The 18,845-nt window shown below is 42.6% G+C and overlaps 1 protein-coding gene across 1 annotated transcript in view; it reads left to right on the top strand.

The window, feature by feature from the left end:
* LOC8040867 (nose resistant to fluoxetine protein 6) overlaps nucleotides 1-18,845 on the top strand; it is a 94,688-nt gene that overhangs the window by 13,178 nt on the left and 62,665 nt on the right. Inside the window, exon 2 of the mRNA XM_040222384.3 lies at nucleotides 12,389-12,600. Coding sequence (XP_040078318.3) covers nucleotides 12,389-12,600 — 212 coding nt within the window. The remainder of the gene's footprint in view (nucleotides 1-12,388; nucleotides 12,601-18,845) is intronic.

Here is an 18,845-nt window from a genome sequence, read left to right as displayed (position 1 = left end):
GTTTCGAGATATATGTGCACGTTGCAAGGTGCCCGATGACCCGGCCATTGATGTTTTCTTGTATTTTCTGGATATACCAGGGCCCGAGGCGCAGTCCTTTCCACCAGCTTCTCGGCGTTCAATCTGATCGGCAGGTAAAGTGCGCCCTGAGTTCGCCGTGTTTCAGTGAATTGTAGTGGCCCGGACGCTTTTCTTGATTACTACGCATTCGAGGTACGACGCGGCCGGAGTCTCCTGCCGAATTTGAAAGCAGACATTCATAACGACCTCTCGCGCCTGACGCCCAAACGTGCCTTTGCGAAAGGATGTTTTGAAGCGACTCGTTGAGGAAAGCAGCGAAGCACATGATTCAGCCATTACGCAAGCGAAACCACACAGAAATACTGAGCGCTGCAGCCGTGTTGCTAGCGGATGTACGGGTTTTCATCAAACCACATGCAATTACATAGATTGATAAAAACATAAATTTCAGATATTCAATTCCTTTAGTTACAAATCATTCTCAGCAGTACATATCTGGAATATTTTGCAATGTTTACGCACAAAACAGTTGTTTAAAAAAAAAACTAGTTTTGCGGACTACTTTGTGGTGCGTAGGAATGTTCTCCTCAAAATTGCGACCATCCCTCAGTCTTTGGCTGCGCTCGGACGGAAGCTGAAACGAAGTATAGTTTCTTAGAACATCTCCTTTTTGAAGCGATGTGCTCCTGCACCCGACGGCTGGACCGCACGACCAGCCGACCCAGTTGACCACCGCCCACCCCACCCGCAAACTTCTCTCTCACTTCGAGGGGAGAAGGAGAAGGAAGGGGAAGACGAAGGGCGTTTAGCGGTGCTCATCGGCTCAGCGCGTCCGACCTCGCTCCCCGCTTCTTCGCTAGTAGTCCGCTCATCGCGCCATCTGGGCGTTCCTAAGGGATCTAAAGCAAATGGCTTCCAATCCTGGCCTTGAGACCAACGGAACCGCTATGGAAACTAAGATGGCGCCAAATTACGCTAACATATTCATGTCACAACTGGAAATCGCCTTTCTCGCCGAACGCCCCACTCAACTGCTGTTTTACACAAGATACACCGACGACATATTCATGATCTGGGCCGGTACTGAAGACGGACTCATTAAATTCATCGCCGCCTTCAATTTAGCTCAATCATCGGTAAAATTTACTCACTGCGTATCGCAGAAGTGCATAACTTCCTGGATGTAACTGTGGAAATTGCTAATAACAAATCAAGTACGAAACTTTACAGAAAACCTACCGATAGACAACAATACCTCCATTTTAACAGCTGCCATCCTCGACACTGTAAGACTAGTCTGCCGTACTCTCAGGCGCACAGATTTAAGCGCATATGCTCAGACAACAACGACTTTGAACAAAACGCTCAGGAACTGAAACGCGTACTAACCCAGCAGAGGTATCCAGCAAACGTAATCGATGACGCTATAAGCAAGGCAAGAAACCTCGACCGCCCAGACAACATTGGCAACCGAATCGAGCGTCCTCAAGAAAGCAGAGAGTCTAACCTTATTTAACGTATACAGCCTATCTTCCAAGCATCAACAACATACTGAGCATAAATTACAATCTTCTGTCACAGAGCGACCGCCTCAAAGAAATCCTTCCCGCCGCTCCTCGGGCCGTCTATCGACGTGGCAGGAATATCCGGGACGTCTTAGTAAAATCAAAAACTACCACTCCCGCAAGCCTAGGTTGCCGCCCATGCCGAAAGCCCAGGTGTAAAGTATGCAAGCATATCTCAGAAACAAAGAACGCCACGAGCACAAATTCAGAGTTCACGTGGAACATAGTGGGTAGCTGCGATTACGGCACGTCAAACGTGATTTATCTCCTGCACTGCAATGTCTGTAACAAACAGTACATCGGACACACTAATCTGGCTTTCAGACTACGCTTTAATAACCACAAATGTCACACACAAACACTCCCCGACCTTCCTCTCTCAAAGCGCCTGTCTCTTCCTAATCACTCAATCAAGCACATTTCTGTTGTAATTTTGGAATCAGGCTTCAGCAAAAAAAATTGAAAGAAAGCAAAAAGAATCTGATTTTATTTATAGGTTTAATACGTTCAACCAGGGTATTAATGAACGTCCGGGAAGGCTGTTTAGTTTGCAGCTGCCTCGTTGGAGAGCTGATCGTCTCCGTCCTTGAGCTTCTTAAGATGCACACGCTGTATACAATAGGCGTTCTTCAAATTTAAGAATCGATGTTTAAACCACATCCTAATACGTTCAAGTGTGAAGAGAACCTCCAGAACGAATAAATGCGGCTCAAGCAGTTAATCTCAGGTGGCACAGACCGTTACACCCTATCACTCCTTATTCAAGGAAAAATCCGCCAAAGTTTTAATCCACCTCAAACTTCGATCTTCTAGCACAAACGAATGTCTCGGGATTTGGTCGCGGCGGAGATCACATATGACCTATATCTGCTTTGAAGACGAGCCACCCATTCCCAACCAGGAACTTTCGGACACACATTTTCTTGTGTGTTTTTCTTCTTTTGCTTCAAAACTTCTCACTTTTTTTTTTTTGCGCTTCTCTTGTTGTGCGAGTGTGGATAATTTCTCCGCCAACCGTTTAGTTTTTTTTTTTTTTTTTATCATTTGCAGTTTTTGGTTTCCTTTCCCCTCTGGGTGCACTACTTTCTGATTTGACAACGTTATTTCCATTTCCTCTTACACTTTACCCCCTCTAATTTCTTCTTAGGGGTATATCAACATTGACGGGCTGTACACTCGTTACCTGATGAAGAGCGGTCCCCGCTCGAAACGTCGTAATAAACTTCGAATTCGTAACTTCGACAGTACGCATCTTTGACTTATTAACTTTTCCCGGTCCATTGTTTTTATATTTACCCTTCTTCACACCCACCCACACAAACACACACACACACACACACACATATGTATATATATATATATAAGAGTAAATGTACCTCGAAGAGTTTAGTGGAGTTTTATTTCATATTGGTCGACGTTTCGGCCTGAGACAGATATATATGACATCTTGAAGTTGTGGGGAGCCGAAGGCGTTCGCATATAAGTAAAAAAAGCCACCGAGGTTCGAACAATCTTGAATAGTTTAATCGGACGTTTCGGAGGGGGACCCTCCTTCTTAAGGGAAGTCACGCTTGAAGAAGAAGGGCCCCTTTCGAAACGTTCGATTAAACTATCCAAGTTTGTTTGAACGTCGGTGGCTTTTTTTACTTATATATATATCTATGTATGTATATATATATATATATAGACCCACTCAACTCACTGACGTCACGCCGGTGCGGTGCCGCTGCTGTTGCTACTGAGCATGCGCAAACGGTTCAGTCCTCCCGAATTCGTTTTCTGCCCACGCGCAGTGGCCACACCTGGTGTGGGCAAAGCGGTCTTGTTTTTAAACACCGTGTTGGTGTATAGAGTGCGTTTTTTAGCTTAGCAGCTTTGCTTAAATAGAGCCGTGCAAGTTACAGTTATGCGGCTTCTGGAGGCGAGTTATACGGCGAGGGGGACATTATGTGGGTGGCTAAGCTTTGCGATAAGTCGGCTAATTAATTAAAATTTGGTAAATAACTTTTTAATTATTGAAAATAGACATGTGGTTCCAATAAGAAACTTGCTCAGGGTCATCGAAACCATTAAATCAGTATTTTTCAGAAAGACTTTGTGAGCGTGAGAAGCGTAGTAGTGCACTAAAGTTACCACTCGTGGAGCAGGTACAAGGCTAGCGCGTGCGGAACGCGGACGATTAGGTAATCATCGCGTTCTGCAACCACTAGCCTTGTACCTGCCCCACTTGTGGTAACTTCAGCGCACTACTGCGCTTCTCACGCATTCAAAGCCTTTCTGAAAATTACTCATTTTGGGGTTTTCGACGATGCTCATCAAGTTTCTTACAGGCACCATATGACTATTTTCATTAATTAAAAAGTTAATTAACCGTTTTACTTAATTATTCGACTGATCGTTACGATTAGCCCCATATACAATGTCTTCCTGGCCGTATAACTCACCAGCACAAACCGCATAAGTGTAGCTTTCACGGCTTTTTTAAACGAATCTGGGAACTTACAAAAAACACCACATATATATATATATATATATATATATATATATATATATATATATATACATATATATATATATATATATATATATATATATATATATATATATATATATATATATATATATATATATATATATATATATTACATACATATATATGCATTTTTTTCATCCATCCCTAGAGAGCAACGCAATTTATTCTACCACTTCAAAGGCATGTCACATTTGTGTTTTCCTTTGTTTGCAATCGCGATGCAGTTTTAACGCGGCGGCAGGCAGAATGTCTACAACTCTAACACTTGACATTTTTTGGGGGTTGTCTTTTAAATTCGTTTTGATATTTTTGTTGCTTATCACCTAGGTCATGAGATGCAGCAGTTCCGATAAACTGAAAACTAGCCCGATTATGTGAACCTTTTTTTCTTAAATAGTTGAGTTAAAATTAGAGACCCCGACAGCTCGGGTCAATGGCCCACTTTAATTGACAACGGTGTAATAATAGGACTCTCAATCTCGCGACGCCATTCATTTCAGTAGCAGTCACATAGTAAGAGCTGCAAAGTACGTAATTCCACCCAGCAGCAAATCAAACGTTCTAAACATTTTGCTCATATAACCCACAAGGAAAGGAACATTTAAATATTGCCCAGTGTTGCTTTCGTAAACATAAGTGAGCACATGACTTTCAGAATTTGTTTCTCTCAGACTGCACCAGGAACGAGTGGCATAGTCAGAATTCACCACAAACGATTGGGGATAGTTTCAAGTTTCAAGTTTCCTTATTCCTCTTCATACAAGAAGAGAGGGATTAGTGAAAAAAGCGGTGCAAAACTGCTTGACAGTGCCCTCTCCACCCACAACAGCAACAACAGAAGAGGCACTCAAAAGAAAACCACACTCAAGAGTACACAATCAGATTTCTGTCGAAACTAGTAAAGATAGTATGCGTCTGTTAAAACAGTTTCAATTGTTATATTCCGCAATAAAAATAGTTTAACATTTTGGGTCGCTGGTATCTCACCATCTGATTACCGTAGTTTGTTCTCGAGCGCGGGACCGTCCAGGCGTCGGCATGGCGGGTGGCATACGAGGTGTTTTGTGAGTGGAGGGAAGGAAGAGAAAGAAAAAAATTTTCCGGGTAGTTTATCGCTGCTTTATGTGCAAGGGCAAGTTTATACTCATAATAATTCGTCAGTGGAACAATTCCTAATTTATTGAATAACGGTACCCTGTGGCTGTCATTACACAAAATACAAATTACTTTTTTCTGAAGTCTATGAATACGATAAATATTTGCAGAAGTTGTAGTTCCCCACACCAAGAGACAGTATTTAAAACAAGAGTTATGAAGAAGTCGTAGGCCATACTGGGGTAAGGTTTTTCTATGCTTATAAATTATACCTACCAGCTTCGATAGTTTTTTCGCTATCATCTGAACTGTTTCATCCCATCTCATGTATTCATTAAACATAACACCAAGAACTTTGACATTCTGCACAATTTCGATTCTGCGTGAGTCTAAGGAGAGAAGCTGATATCCGCTCATTTTTACCCCTTTTGCCCGGAAAACAAAAGCTTTCGCTTTATTACTATTTATCACAAAAGAGTTCTGGACTGTCCACGTATAAAGCTTTTCTAGAAATGTATTACCTGTCTTCATAATGTCCGAAATATCGGACCCTGCCAAACATATACTAGCATCATCTGCATAAATTATCATCCTTGCTTCATCGTCAATGTTAGCTATGTCGTTAATATAGAGATTAAATAAAATAGGCCCTACAATACTGCCTTGCGTAACACCTGCATTAAAGTTTCTAGAATCAGAACGTTGGCAATTTATTACAACGCTTTGAAAGCGAAACTGTAAGTAACTCTCGAGTATTTTCAGGGCTATTCCCCGAATGCCAGAAAGTTCTAGTTTTTGAAGGATAGTTTTAGGGTTTATACGATCGAAAGCTTTTGAAAAATCGGCAGATTCCCAATGTAAGCAGTTTATTTTCAATATTGTTTAGAATTATCTTTTTTTGGTTAAGTGACGCTAACTCTGTCGAGTACCCTTTCCGAACCCCGTACTGCCGAGGACTGAGAATTTAGTGTTTCTCAGAAAAAGTGTAAAGCCTTTGATGTATGATTTTTTCCAATCCTTTTGAAAATATTGGTAAAATGGAGGCTGGCCTGTAATTCTTCTCACTTGTTCTGAGAATTAAAATCAATTGCTAAGCTAGTTGGTTAAACAGTGTATATACCATAAGGGGCACGATAGGAAAGGAGGAGGGAAGGGACAGGCCAGAAGAAACTCTACTCAAAACTGGGGCTTTATAGAGAAGGACGAGAAGAAAGCGTGGAATGAGATAAATGAAAACTACGGAAAAAATAGTATTGTAGCAGGTGAAGGTGCAATTATAAAAAATAACTAAGCTAAATTACAACATAATTTTTTTTAAGATTGAAAAACTATACAAAAACATTCGGCAATGGAGAAATGTAAAGATACACAAATTAAAGAATATTAAAAAAAACATAAATAGGACAAAAATAATTAAGAAAATAGGCTGAGGTATGTCAGCTCTTTCTTTCTCAGTGCAACGATGGCGCGCTGATGCACTTGTAACCCTGACACTTGATAGATTTTCCATCATAAAAGCTCTCTGGTTATCTGGTTTTGAACGAGCGTTAGAATTTTGGTTTCGGAGAACAGAGAGACGAATTCCCAGTTTCTGGCGTGTAAAGCAAAGTACGTCCTATTTCTCTCCGAAACCAAACTTCTAAAGCGTTTCCACAACCGGATGACCAGTAAGACCTGAGAGGGAAACGCTATCAAAGCTCAGAGTGAAACGTGCATCCGTGTGCCGTGTTTCAGTTTGGTTGAGCCTGTCAAGATATTTATCTTTGAGAAGCAAAATTTAAGCATGTCCGGCCGTCAGGACATCTAGCTCTGAACACTCGAGCCGCGAGACACACGAGGCCGTGCTCCTGGCTTGATGGCGCCCTTGATGAAATATCAGAAGCCACTTCATCCACACCTACAGTGACGTAGTACATACTTCGTTGGAAAACAGCTGGCGCCAGTGCGATTCGGACTTAAGACAGATCCACCTATGTAAACCGATTACCCTCGTTGAGCTTGGAAAACAGTACTTAGGGTCGCGGTAGAGGATACTGAGTTATGTCCAGTTACGGATTTACGGGGATGCTGAAGCCTCAACAACACGCGTAATGAACCGTCAGCTTTCGGGACGACCACAATTGGTTTTGCACTTCTGTACGCTTCAACAAGTGAAATAACCTTGTTGATCCCTTTATGAAGATATTTTCCTAGCGCCGCATGTGTTGTGAACGGAATAGGTCTCGGCTTGAAGAACAGTAGACTTGCATAAGTTCTAACTGTAGCTGGAACTTCAGCTTCGCGAGCAGCCAAGACTATCAGGGAACCCGCCAGAGAATCGCATAAAAATTGACTCTAGCGTGACGCGTGAAGTCAGTTCAACCGATCTAACAAATAGTCTGTTCAAATCCATCTTGAGCTTGTCCATCCACGTCCTTTCAAGCAAGTTCGTGTGTCTCTTTTATGCCACCAGGGCTTCCAACGCAGATGTCCGATGGCCTAGTGTGACGCTGAAAACAGATTGCCCATTAAGAAGAATCCTCTGGTTGTTGAAGCAACACAGTTTGCACTCACTTTGCTCGGGTCGCGGAACTCCTAGCTTCTCCCAAGTGTCGATATACAGTGTCACCAACATAGAGCCAGTGTCCACTTACATATTAACGGGAATCCCTTGGACGAGACAGGTGACGAATTCGCCTCTATATTGCGAGTAGCGAACACGCTTGTAACGATTTTTACGACCCGCTTGCGATTTCCTCGGTGTTTCTCGTGGTCGCTAGAGCGGCAAATCTTCGTGACGTGTCCTTACTTGCCGCAGTTGTAGCAGGATTCAATCCGACATCGTCAAGCCGACTTCATGCGGTCGTGGTTGTCGCACCGGAAGCACTTGGCTTGGCCAGAAGAAGGATGCTTCACTCTTTCTATGTGCAGCACATTTTTATCTGGACAATTCAGCTGGCGAGACTCCGCTTCAGCCCTGAGGCAGGTCTCGGCTAGCAGCAGAACAGTGTCTAGCGTCAGGTCCCTCTCTATCACTAAACGTGCCCGGGTGCGTCTTTCATGTAGACCAACAAAGAATGGCGTCAAAATTGAACAGCTTCTAGCGTTCGTTCCAGTCTCATATTCGCAAGTCGCAAAACTATACCTCAATCCTGCCAGGAGGTCTTTCACGTTTTTTGGCTCGTCTTGATGCGCTGAACCGCCGTCGACCTAAGCAGCTGAACCGTTTTCCACCTAAGTAAAGCTATCAATCAATTATTCTTGTCGACGTCGGCCGTTGTCTCCGCGATTTTCAAGCAAACTTAGTATCTTCTCTTGTTGAACTTCTATACTTCTTTGTTGGAGTCGAATGTCCCAGGGCCATGAATGCGGTGGCTACTGGTGTCCACCACGCCTCGGTCTTTGGAGTTGCCGCTGGTCATCAGGGGTCAATATATTTATTTATGAGGATCATAATCTAAGCATGTGCGGCCGTCAGGACATCTAGTTCCGAAAACTCGACGGCGAGACACGCGAGCCCGTGCTCGTGGCTTGATGGCGCCTTAGATGATGATGATAGCAGGCTGTCTGCAACACACCGTCAGCTGCACCGAGTGAGAAAGCTGATATTCCTCAACCTCTTTTCTTAATTATTTCTGTCCTCTTTAAGCTTTTTTTTTCTATTTATCTCAATTTTTTGTCTTTTTTTATTTATTCCTTTTTTATTTATTTCTTCTGAAATATTTATATTATATTTTAATTTCCTTTTTTCATCATTACACAACAATCCGCAACATTACTCTTTTTTCATTTTCATTCATTTTTGTAAATTTTAAATCGCATTCCACGCTTCTCTCACGTCTTTCTCTAAAAAGCTCCATTTGTGAGTAGACATTGTTCTCTCCTGTCCCTTTTATGTTACAGTAATTGCTACTAAAACCCAAGATTATGATAGGCCTAGGAGCATCGATGAGTGTGCATAAAGGCTGCTGAAAACAAATGTCCAAAAAGCGCGAAAACTATAAATATAACACATATTTTAACCCATTTAACAAAAGTAAAGATAAATATTTTAACTTATGACAAAATAAAAGGTTTTGTAGCTGCACCAAGATATATTTACATCGAGGAGGCAGCTTTTTCTCTAAAAATAATTTCAACAGGTTGCGGGTTTCCATTTTTAATATGACAGTCCAAGGCTTTTCAAATGTGAAAAACATTGTATTTCGACACGTTTTGAAAACAGATCGCAGTTGCCAAGGCTAAAAAATACTGCAAATGTATTTTTACAGCCAAAACCACGAAGAAGGTTATCATTTTAGATTTGTGGTGACTGAGGGAAGAACATGGCAGAGTACAATGTCTCGGAACATTTTAATTTACTTTAAAAAAATTGACCTTAATTCCCTTTCAAGGTAACGGATTCAGAATTAATGATATATTATCTAAAACAAAATACCTTGGCTGTAATTTTTTTTCTAGGCATAGCAGAGCCATTCTATTCAGTCCCGCCCACCAAACTCTTCGAAGCGGTCAACGATTGCATCGAAGCCAGTTGAATAGTGTCTTTGCAAAATCACGGTTGTACATTGTACACCCATTCATCGAACTCCTGAAATACCAGAATTCTACATTTCATCTATAGTGGTCACATTCAAGAACAATATATACATACAAACGACGGAAACGTACATAGCCTTGTCTGTTGATGTTGATTTATGGGAAACATATTTAGCTTAATGGGACCAGAACATAGCCAAAAACCTATCCACCAACGTAGTGTCACTTGTCTTCATGTACGTAGACAAATATTTAGTTCTGCTTTTCGAACAGCCTGAACTAAGTGGCTTGGCAACCGTTAACAACTTACGTACATCCTTAGCGGCACAAGTACAGACACTAAACTTCACACATTAATAACTAACCAACAGCAAGCTACAGTTTCGGAACCTCTAGGTATCCTTCCAAGAAAATCATGCATCTTGCACCAACTCACCACGCACTCAAAAACGCTTTCTTTCATATGACCCGGACCATTTTAAGCTAATCAAAAAGGGAATAGTGGACAGCTGCTTAAAAGTGGCATTGTTTACGTTATGTCAACACAGCAAGGACCAGTTTGATGCACAAGCTCAAATGTTAAAAGAATCTAGGTATTCCAGCTCGTTAGTATCTTTAACAGTTGAACGCATGTGAACACAAAGTGGAACTGAACGAAGAAATATTGACAGGATGCGTCGGCCTGCGATTGCACCTAACATCCATAAAGTATCCCAGAACTTAAGAAGGAAGCCTCCGAGTGTAAGATACAGGTTAAATTATCAGCGGCTGATAAACTAAAGATATTGCGTCCTTAGAGAATCTTATTGAAAGAACGTGAAGAACAATACAAGGTTCAACATACCAATAGCCATGTAAACTGCTGAGTAGGGATCGTATCTGAGATCCTGTTTTACTCCAGAAACTGTATGTTGCACAATCTTGCCGCTGCGGAAATGTAAGATCACAAAGCGTTATGCACTAACTCAGCTCAGGACACTTCGCATTACACATTACAGAGTGCAAATGCGTTCCTTTACTATCTTAAACCAATTTTCTATAGCGTTTCCACAATCGTATGACCAAACAGCTTTCTGACAGCTGATAGAACACATTTGCTCTACTGACCCCTAACTCCTGTTTAGCTGCATTGTTAGAGCACTCCACTGGAAATAGACAGGTCCCTGGTTTGATATCTGTACCGGGTGAATTTTTTTCGGTCGCGCACCAGTGACCTAGCGTGTTTGGAGGAATATGTTTGCCATTTGTCCTCCTTTTTCCCCTTTTCCAAGGATTATTATCGTCAATTATTTTGTACTTGTGCCAGCCTACATTCAAAGATTTGAAGTAGTGACATGAAAGGCTCTTAGAAAACATTCGTATACCATTTACATGCCTATTTCACCTGCTAGTAAAATTAACATTGCAATCCCTACCGAAAAACGCAATATAACTTTTCACTATCTGGATCGCGATACTAGAAATCTAACTGGAATTGTTTGTGGAAACCGGAAATCAAAATTGAAGTTAAAAGAATCATTAAAAAAAAACTCATATTCAGAGAAAATTCAGATAAATTTCCAGTTCCGTAGTTCAAATAGCGCAAAGTTATACCGTTTTTTTTTTAGTGGGGAGAACACTATGATTTCATAAATTTGGATAATTATGAAATAATATTTCTAGATTCGGTTTCAAATGCAATTGGTAAGCCCCCAAAAAAAGAAACACCGGTTGTAATGTTGACGGTTTTCGATCATGTGAGATAACCTTATAAAAAACTACACTATATAAAAGAAAAAAAATTATAAGTTTTTGTATAGGAAACGCATGCCACATCGTAACCATTCGCGAAATAAAAACATATTAGCGCAGTATTTACGCCGAGAGTTGCATTTGGTGCTAAGCGCAAATAAATAATGTCTTTTATTTCGAAAAATTGCTCCCTGAAATAGACCCATCTTTTCTAAATCGCTCACGTGAGTTTCGCGACGCAAATACTGCTGTATTTTTGCCTTTTTGGGTAGATTTAATTAGGTGCGGGTTCATCTCATATCATACGAGGACAATGCAGGCGATTAAAAATTGTCATATTTCATCCTTAATGTCCATTTAACAAAATAATTTTTAGTGAAGTGCTTTCCAAACTCTGCACCTGCGGACCATCGATATTTTAAAAAAATACCATCTTTCTCCCCATCCCCCCCCCCCACACACACACACTCACACACATTTTTCGCATTGCGAATCGTTTTAGAATTAAATTCAGGAACAGGTACACAAAGTTTCAAACAAATTGCTGATATATTATTTATGGAATAGGAAAAATGAATAACGCCAAAAGAAAACAAAAAAGCTTGACTAAAATGAGCATAGTTTTTCGAAACTAATACGCAGTTTGGACACCACAACTCTTAGTTCCAGCTTGATTTGGAGCTGCAACTCGCCCTTTGTTTTTGGCAAGCCACAACAGAGAAAGATAATGCAAATTGTTGCAAATTCCCTAGCCCCTTCGTGACCTCACCCCCTCCACCCCTCCCCCTCGCCAATGGGGAAACATTGCTTTAGCAGAAATAAATTTTAAGGAAACAAACCTTTCAGTTGTCTCCGGACACAGGTATGTATATCCCTGGCGGTAAAGTGAGATTTCTCTCACGCTGCCGCCTGTCCGTTCTCGCAGTGATCGATGCAAGTGGCAAGTACCCAACGGGCATGCTGCAGGGAACACAGGCAGATCCTGGAGCCTTTGACGAATGCATCGAGACCGTGGTGTATGACACCTACGGCCAGGAGACCGCCAGGGGACAGTATTGCAACCTATACATCAAGCCATCAGCAGACGAAGCTTTCATCAAATACATGAAGCCGGTCGTGGACATGTCACATAAGAGGGTGAGCAGCCTATCCGTTTTAACACAAAATTTGTTTTAATGTTTAAGGGTGTTATGTAGGTTTTACGGTATAAAATGGATAACTTATTTGATTGTGTCATGGGGTTGTCCATTTGAGATATCTGTTTCGATCGCTGTGTTGTCCTCCTTTTACTTCTCGTTAAAAAATATTGTAATTTTCTACGAAAAAAAAATCTCTCGATCATCACGACCGATTTTTTTAAACGTAGGTTAGCATTATATCAAGCGTATAAGCCTACATGGGGTCACTCGAAAGTACAGATACAAAAACACTTCCGACGGAGATTGAACCTGGGACGAAGCTGTTCCAGAGATATGCTATTCTGCCTGAACTAAGCGAATAACGTTCGCGGAGATCACTAATAGTTGAAAAGGACATAAAGCGGCGTAAACCTTTAGCAGCTACCGAATACGGTTGGCGGAAGGAGGTATGAATAAGGCGTGATCCAATAAAACCTGTTCATGTGATTTAGTAAGGCGAGCGAAGACGTGACTCAGCATGTAGGGAATAATTAAGGAAAACAGCCGAGAGGGAAGGAAGAACACAAGAGGGTTCTTTAAAATATTTTTTTTTATATGCATGAAGACAGGCGTTTTATTGTTGGAGATGCGGCGTTTCCCTCTCGTTCCGCAAACATTTGCGTCTAATCAGTTATTGTGTTATTCCAGGCACATTCTGTCACCATACACCACCTTAATATTGTCGTGAATGTCCACTGATCAAAACCATTTTATTGTTAGGAGCTGAGTCATAGCTTGCTTACTCACCTTTGCCCGATTCCCAGACACACCGTTCATCTTGTCGATGGTGTCATCGAAACCAGACATGTGAGCGGAATGAACGCTTTCTCGCTTCCATTTTTGTCTGCGCGTGTCACAATAATTGCGACGTCATAAAGCTTCTCGCAGTCTAGTCAACCTGAAGCGGAACCAACATTTTTATTTGATCATGCCTCGTATCTTTAACCCATCATGTGCTTATGGGTTGGATTTCATGCAAAAACTGTTACGCTCGAGTGTGACAAAAACACTGTACACCGACCAAATAAAACTAAAGCATACTTATCCCATAGGAGACAACGCACGTCATGCACGCACAAGCATACTTCGTTTTAATTAGACATGGCCCACCATAATTCGACAGAACTAACTTTATCAAGCGATATTTACCACGCTACTGAGTGGAAATTGAACCTCCGGACTGTGTCATTAATACCCCGATAACTTTGCTTGGCACCGGACTATGGATGCCAGGGCGGACAAGCAGCAGGACAAAGTATGACTTAGAAGAACCTGCTTAAGCATGTTAACGTCGGCACAAGCTAGTCAATTCTGAATGACCAATCTTTGCTCTCCACGAGATTTTAAATATCAAGCGGTGATCGTAACGCAGCAAAATATATCTCAGCGGGCGTATGGCGCCATTACTTGGGGTAGCAGTCAATACATAGTGTAGCGGGCGCAGTAAATATAAAGCCAATTGATATGTTTCCGTTTGTTTTGCAAGGACTGTCAGGATCCGCAGCAACATAAGGTACACGCCTTGTTCAGCTATTGGAAGCGAATAACGTCACAGCACTTAAAATGAGCGCCCGAGGAGCGAATGGCGTCGACGCACTCACTCAATGCACGTGTCTGGCGCGCTTCCAGAAGAATTTTTTTTTTTTTTTTTTTTGAGTCGGATGAAAGGCTAGGCGTGCATTTTATCAAGGGTTTTAAGTAAACCTTCCCCCACGACTACTTCAGAAAAGCAGAGGGGCTCGTTGCAAACAAGCACTAACAAGTCAAGGCACTCCGCCATTGAATAAATTGTAACTTGTCGGGATCGTTCCGGTAAACCTGAGAGCACGTACATATGTGGCGTGTGCGACCAGCAATGCATTTTTTTTTAAACCTATTTGCAACGTAAGTGCAAGATGGGATGCTTTGCAGCTGGCACCAGGGAAGTGCTTTAAATGACGCTTGTCTTTACTGGAGCTATTTAGGTTATTTGTGCATCAAAGAAGCTCCAGTGCTGCTGAAAACTTGACCAACATTACCTCAGATAGTTCTAGTGGCCTTTGCAGCCGTCTGATATGACTTTAAAATTGTGTTTAGCCTTCATTTTAAAGTGTATAACGCACAAAACATTATTTACAAAATTACCAGCTGAACACATTTATGCAAGTGAGCCGTAAATAAAGCTATAAATACCTGTCGTGGTAAACATTTAACTGGAAAATTAGCAGCAATTAAGTGTATAAAATAAAATGCAAGCTTAATTGCACAGTACAGAAGAGACGAAACGGACGTTGATGTTTTAACAAACTACCTAAATTGATTGCCGAAGGTATCCAGTTATACATTGTACAATTGTTTTAAAACTTAACTGTGTGAAATTGCTGCAATATTCACCACTTTCGAAACTCACTTGCCCATCATTATACTTTTTCACATTGCACCCGAGTGCAGCCATAATACCAGCCGAAGGGCCAATCAAACACCGCAGAAAGTGCTACGTCATGCCGTGCTCTCTGCGCTTGCTAGGACGAGCTGACAGATACGCACGCAGAAAAAGACTCGGAACACTGGCTGTTCCTCTCAGCTGGAAAGAGCACGTCATGCCGTAGTGTTTTTTAGCTGTCTGATTGTCTCATGAGCTCGTAACATCGGAAACATACGGGAGTAATACTATACCAAGTATAACGAATAACAGACCATATGCGAAATTTTTTGATCGTCTGGCCACACTATGTGCACTGTCATCTTTGTTCCGTCGAGATTCCTTTGTTGTTTGTCAATTTCGTAGCGTTGACGGTAACAATCGAGGCCTAGTGTTCACCGGCATCGATGCTCACCCGCACCTGCGAGCTAAGGGTTAGTACTGTTTTACGCTCTTCTTGCGCATGTACAGTCCCCTTCAATATGAAAGACCCACTGGGAGCGCGTGGCCGAGGCTGTGGCTGGCGGGGGCGCTGCGAGCGCTCCAGGCAGTTCCATTCACCTTCGAGAGGAGGAGGTTCATTTGGTGCTCAGCTAAAGCGCAACGCGCTAATCAGTTTCTGCTTTCGGTTTTGAGCGTCCTCCACCCAAAGCAGAATGGAATCACCCGGGACGCTCGCAGCGCCCCCGCCAGCCACCGCCTCAGCCACGCGCTCCCAGTGGGTCTTTCATATTGCAGGGGCTGTACGTGCTCGTTGCCCAGCCGGGGGCTGGTTTCTCGCCACAACAAACATGGCGGACGTGCACTTCAGCTCGAAATTTGGCTTTGAGTGTCGGCAAAGACACGCGCGAGGGCGCCTGATTTTCGAAAGCGCTTTTTCTGCGGGAGTGATTGTACGAGCGAAGGATTCTTTTTGTAGTACGCTTTTGCGCCCTGGCCTTTGCCAGCGCCGAAGCCAACTGGTGACAAGGAGCATGTTCTGCTGCACCCCATTAGATGGCCCTGCGAATTTTGCATCTGATCTATTGTAGCTACCGCCACTGAGCAAAAAAATAATGTGGGCGTCATTATCACAGCTCGTTTTGTTATTTTTTATTTTTTTTATTTTGTCTTTTGAGGCGGCAGTGAGCTCGGGCAGCTGGCAGACTTAATCCGTTCTAACCACGTTAGAGGACGCTACAATACCAGGCGAGGGCGCGGTCATTGTGCTGTATTTCGTAATTCGCGGACCTCTTTAAAGCCCAGAAAATGAAGCGTGTTGGAGGTTTCTTGATAACCACCACATAATTGGATGTGATGTTTTAGAGGATGCTGTTCAACTTTGTTATTGGAAGTTTTGCACGAAGTAGAATACTTCAAAAGTTAGTTTACTGGTCTTCAATAAGTATTTCATTGCGAAATATAAATTAAAAATGCCGGACTTCGTCCAAAAAATCAACAAACTTATTCTCTTGGTTTCGTCTTTCTGGGACGCACCATTATATTTTAAACCTTGGTTGAAGTTACGTGCAAACTATGTATATATCTTAAGCCCTTCCCCAGATACGCATTACTTATTTTCTACGTCAACTATTGTACCCTATTTCAGTGTTAAAATGTCATAATTTTGTGTTCAGTCTCCTACTGTCTCTCATATAATCAGTGCGAATCGTAAAACAGGACCACCCACTACACTGTTGTGGTCCTGCGTCATTGGTACTTTGTATCTTGCGTGTTGTGCAATAGATTGTTTTACCAAATTACCCGAAAGCCCAAAATAAAAGTGGGGGGGTGTAAGTACGGTACTCGCACCACAAGCGCTTGTTTCATCTCAAACGAAGTGTTCGATTAATTGAAACATGGCTTTGCCAAACAAACGTGCAAAAACCCATTTCTTTAAACTCTTGTTTTAAAACGGTATTTGCCGCAGACGCCGAAGCGTGTAGCCCAGGCAACTACTCTTAGAAAAAAGGGTCTGTATAGTCCTCCCTAAATAGAGGAACCCTCTTGATACATATGTTCCTTCAGAAAGGGAGAAACTTTCGTCCCTAAAGCAGGGGAGCAAAAGTTCCTCCGTCGCCTGCATCTCATCATGGCGGCCACGAATCGAGCAAATTGAGCTCGATAAGGCTTAACGAGAACACTAAGTTTATTGTACAGAGCGAGAGGAGCAGCAAATAAAAACGTAACACGAGCTTTCCGTGAACTTTATTTATTTCCGAGGCCGGCTTCCCCCTGCAGGTAAAGAAGCTTACGTTTCGAAAGCATGCAGTCTTCTCATCGTCAGCACTGCGATGTTAAACGGAGACAACCGGCACCCAGTTCGCGCACTTTATGTCATACCTTTGCCATTCCTCGAGCCACAATTCCTTCATCAACCGTGGCGCCAACCGCACACCACGGAGGAGTGGTACACTATTCGCCCGCAAAACCAACAGCCGCTCTCAAAAAAGCAAATCCGAAGCAGCCTCTTGGCTCATTTCAGCACGGCAACACGAAATTATGGCCTAGCCGCGTAGAGTAGAAGGAGGTTAAATCGCTTGCCATCAGATGGCAGGGTCAAGCAGAGTAGTCGCAAGTAGCTAGGCTAGGTGGCGCTAGGGACCGCCCAATTCATGTTCTACAAAAAAAAAATATTTAGAATTTTTCACGCCACACCCACGCCACCATTGCGCTCCGGGAACCTCTATCGTTCACACATGTAGACACAAATAAACATACACAGACATGCATCGCACATACAAACATCAATACAACAGCACACTAACCCGATCACTACTCCTGAGCTCTGTGTTTCCGTCTTTTATACTGATCGTTTTGAACGTACGAAATTTCTCGGCGACTCCCTAAGCAAGAACGAATATTCCTAGCATGTTGATTTTTTTTCCAGCAATGTCATGCATCTGAGAGTATTTATAATGGCTGAGGGGATGAATCTCTTATTAAAAGGAAAACGCTCGATCATGCCTTAATTATTTGAAAGCCAATAAATCGAGCCGCTCCATTGCGGTTCCAAGCCATGAGTTTGTTTCCCCGCACGGCACTTCGTGGCCAGTATTTCTATTGTAGTGTTTGTTTTTCTATTTGTGCTGTTCGCGCACGGCTGAAATTGCCGTCTTGAATTAATCTCTGTAGAGCCGATATTCACTCAGCTGCTTCACGGGGTCAGATGCTTCACGGGCTGAGAAATCGCTTTTCGATCAACTTGAATGCAGTCAAAGCCGCGACTTGCGGCAGGTGTTAAGTGTACGGACCTAGGCCGCGGCGAGCTCGACAACTTTTTGCGCTCATCCCAGCGCGCCACTTGGAGGGTAGTTTCTCCAGGAACCGTAGTATATTTAAACACCAAAATAAAGAATATCTTTTTTTTCCGATTTTACCTTTTTTTAATGCTAAAATTCCACTGTAAATATACATACTTTCCGTCATAATTTCGCACTGTTCAGTCTTTTCCCCAGAGCGCAATCGCTCACGGTAAGTTTCCGTGGAGTTCGTCACCTGGCCACCGTACGATAGGAGCTTACCGTTCAGACCAGGGTTCTAACATGACTATCCACACGTCGATCGACTGCACCTAATTCCTCAAGTAGTCTTAAACTCTTTAATGTAAAGCGGAATGTCAACCTGCGACAACCCGCCCCCTCTGATCACGGCCCGACCAGCGGCATCAATGCCCGACAGTTTATGTAATCCCATCTTGTTGTTACACCACTGATACGCGAACACACGGTCACATCGGCGATAATTCCAGTCATCTGTTCACTACGCACAACACTGCCATAACGATGTTGCTGCTATATTGCTGACACGCAGAAATACAGAAC

Source organism: Ixodes scapularis, unplaced genomic scaffold (genome assembly GCF_016920785.2).
Source record: "Ixodes scapularis isolate PalLabHiFi unplaced genomic scaffold, ASM1692078v2 PGA_scaffold3__209_contigs__length_174095766, whole genome shotgun sequence".
NCBI lineage: Eukaryota > Metazoa > Arthropoda > Arachnida > Ixodida > Ixodidae > Ixodes > Ixodes scapularis.
The sequence above is the reverse complement of the archived record's forward strand: the minus strand, read 5'-3'. Positions and strand labels throughout refer to the sequence as shown.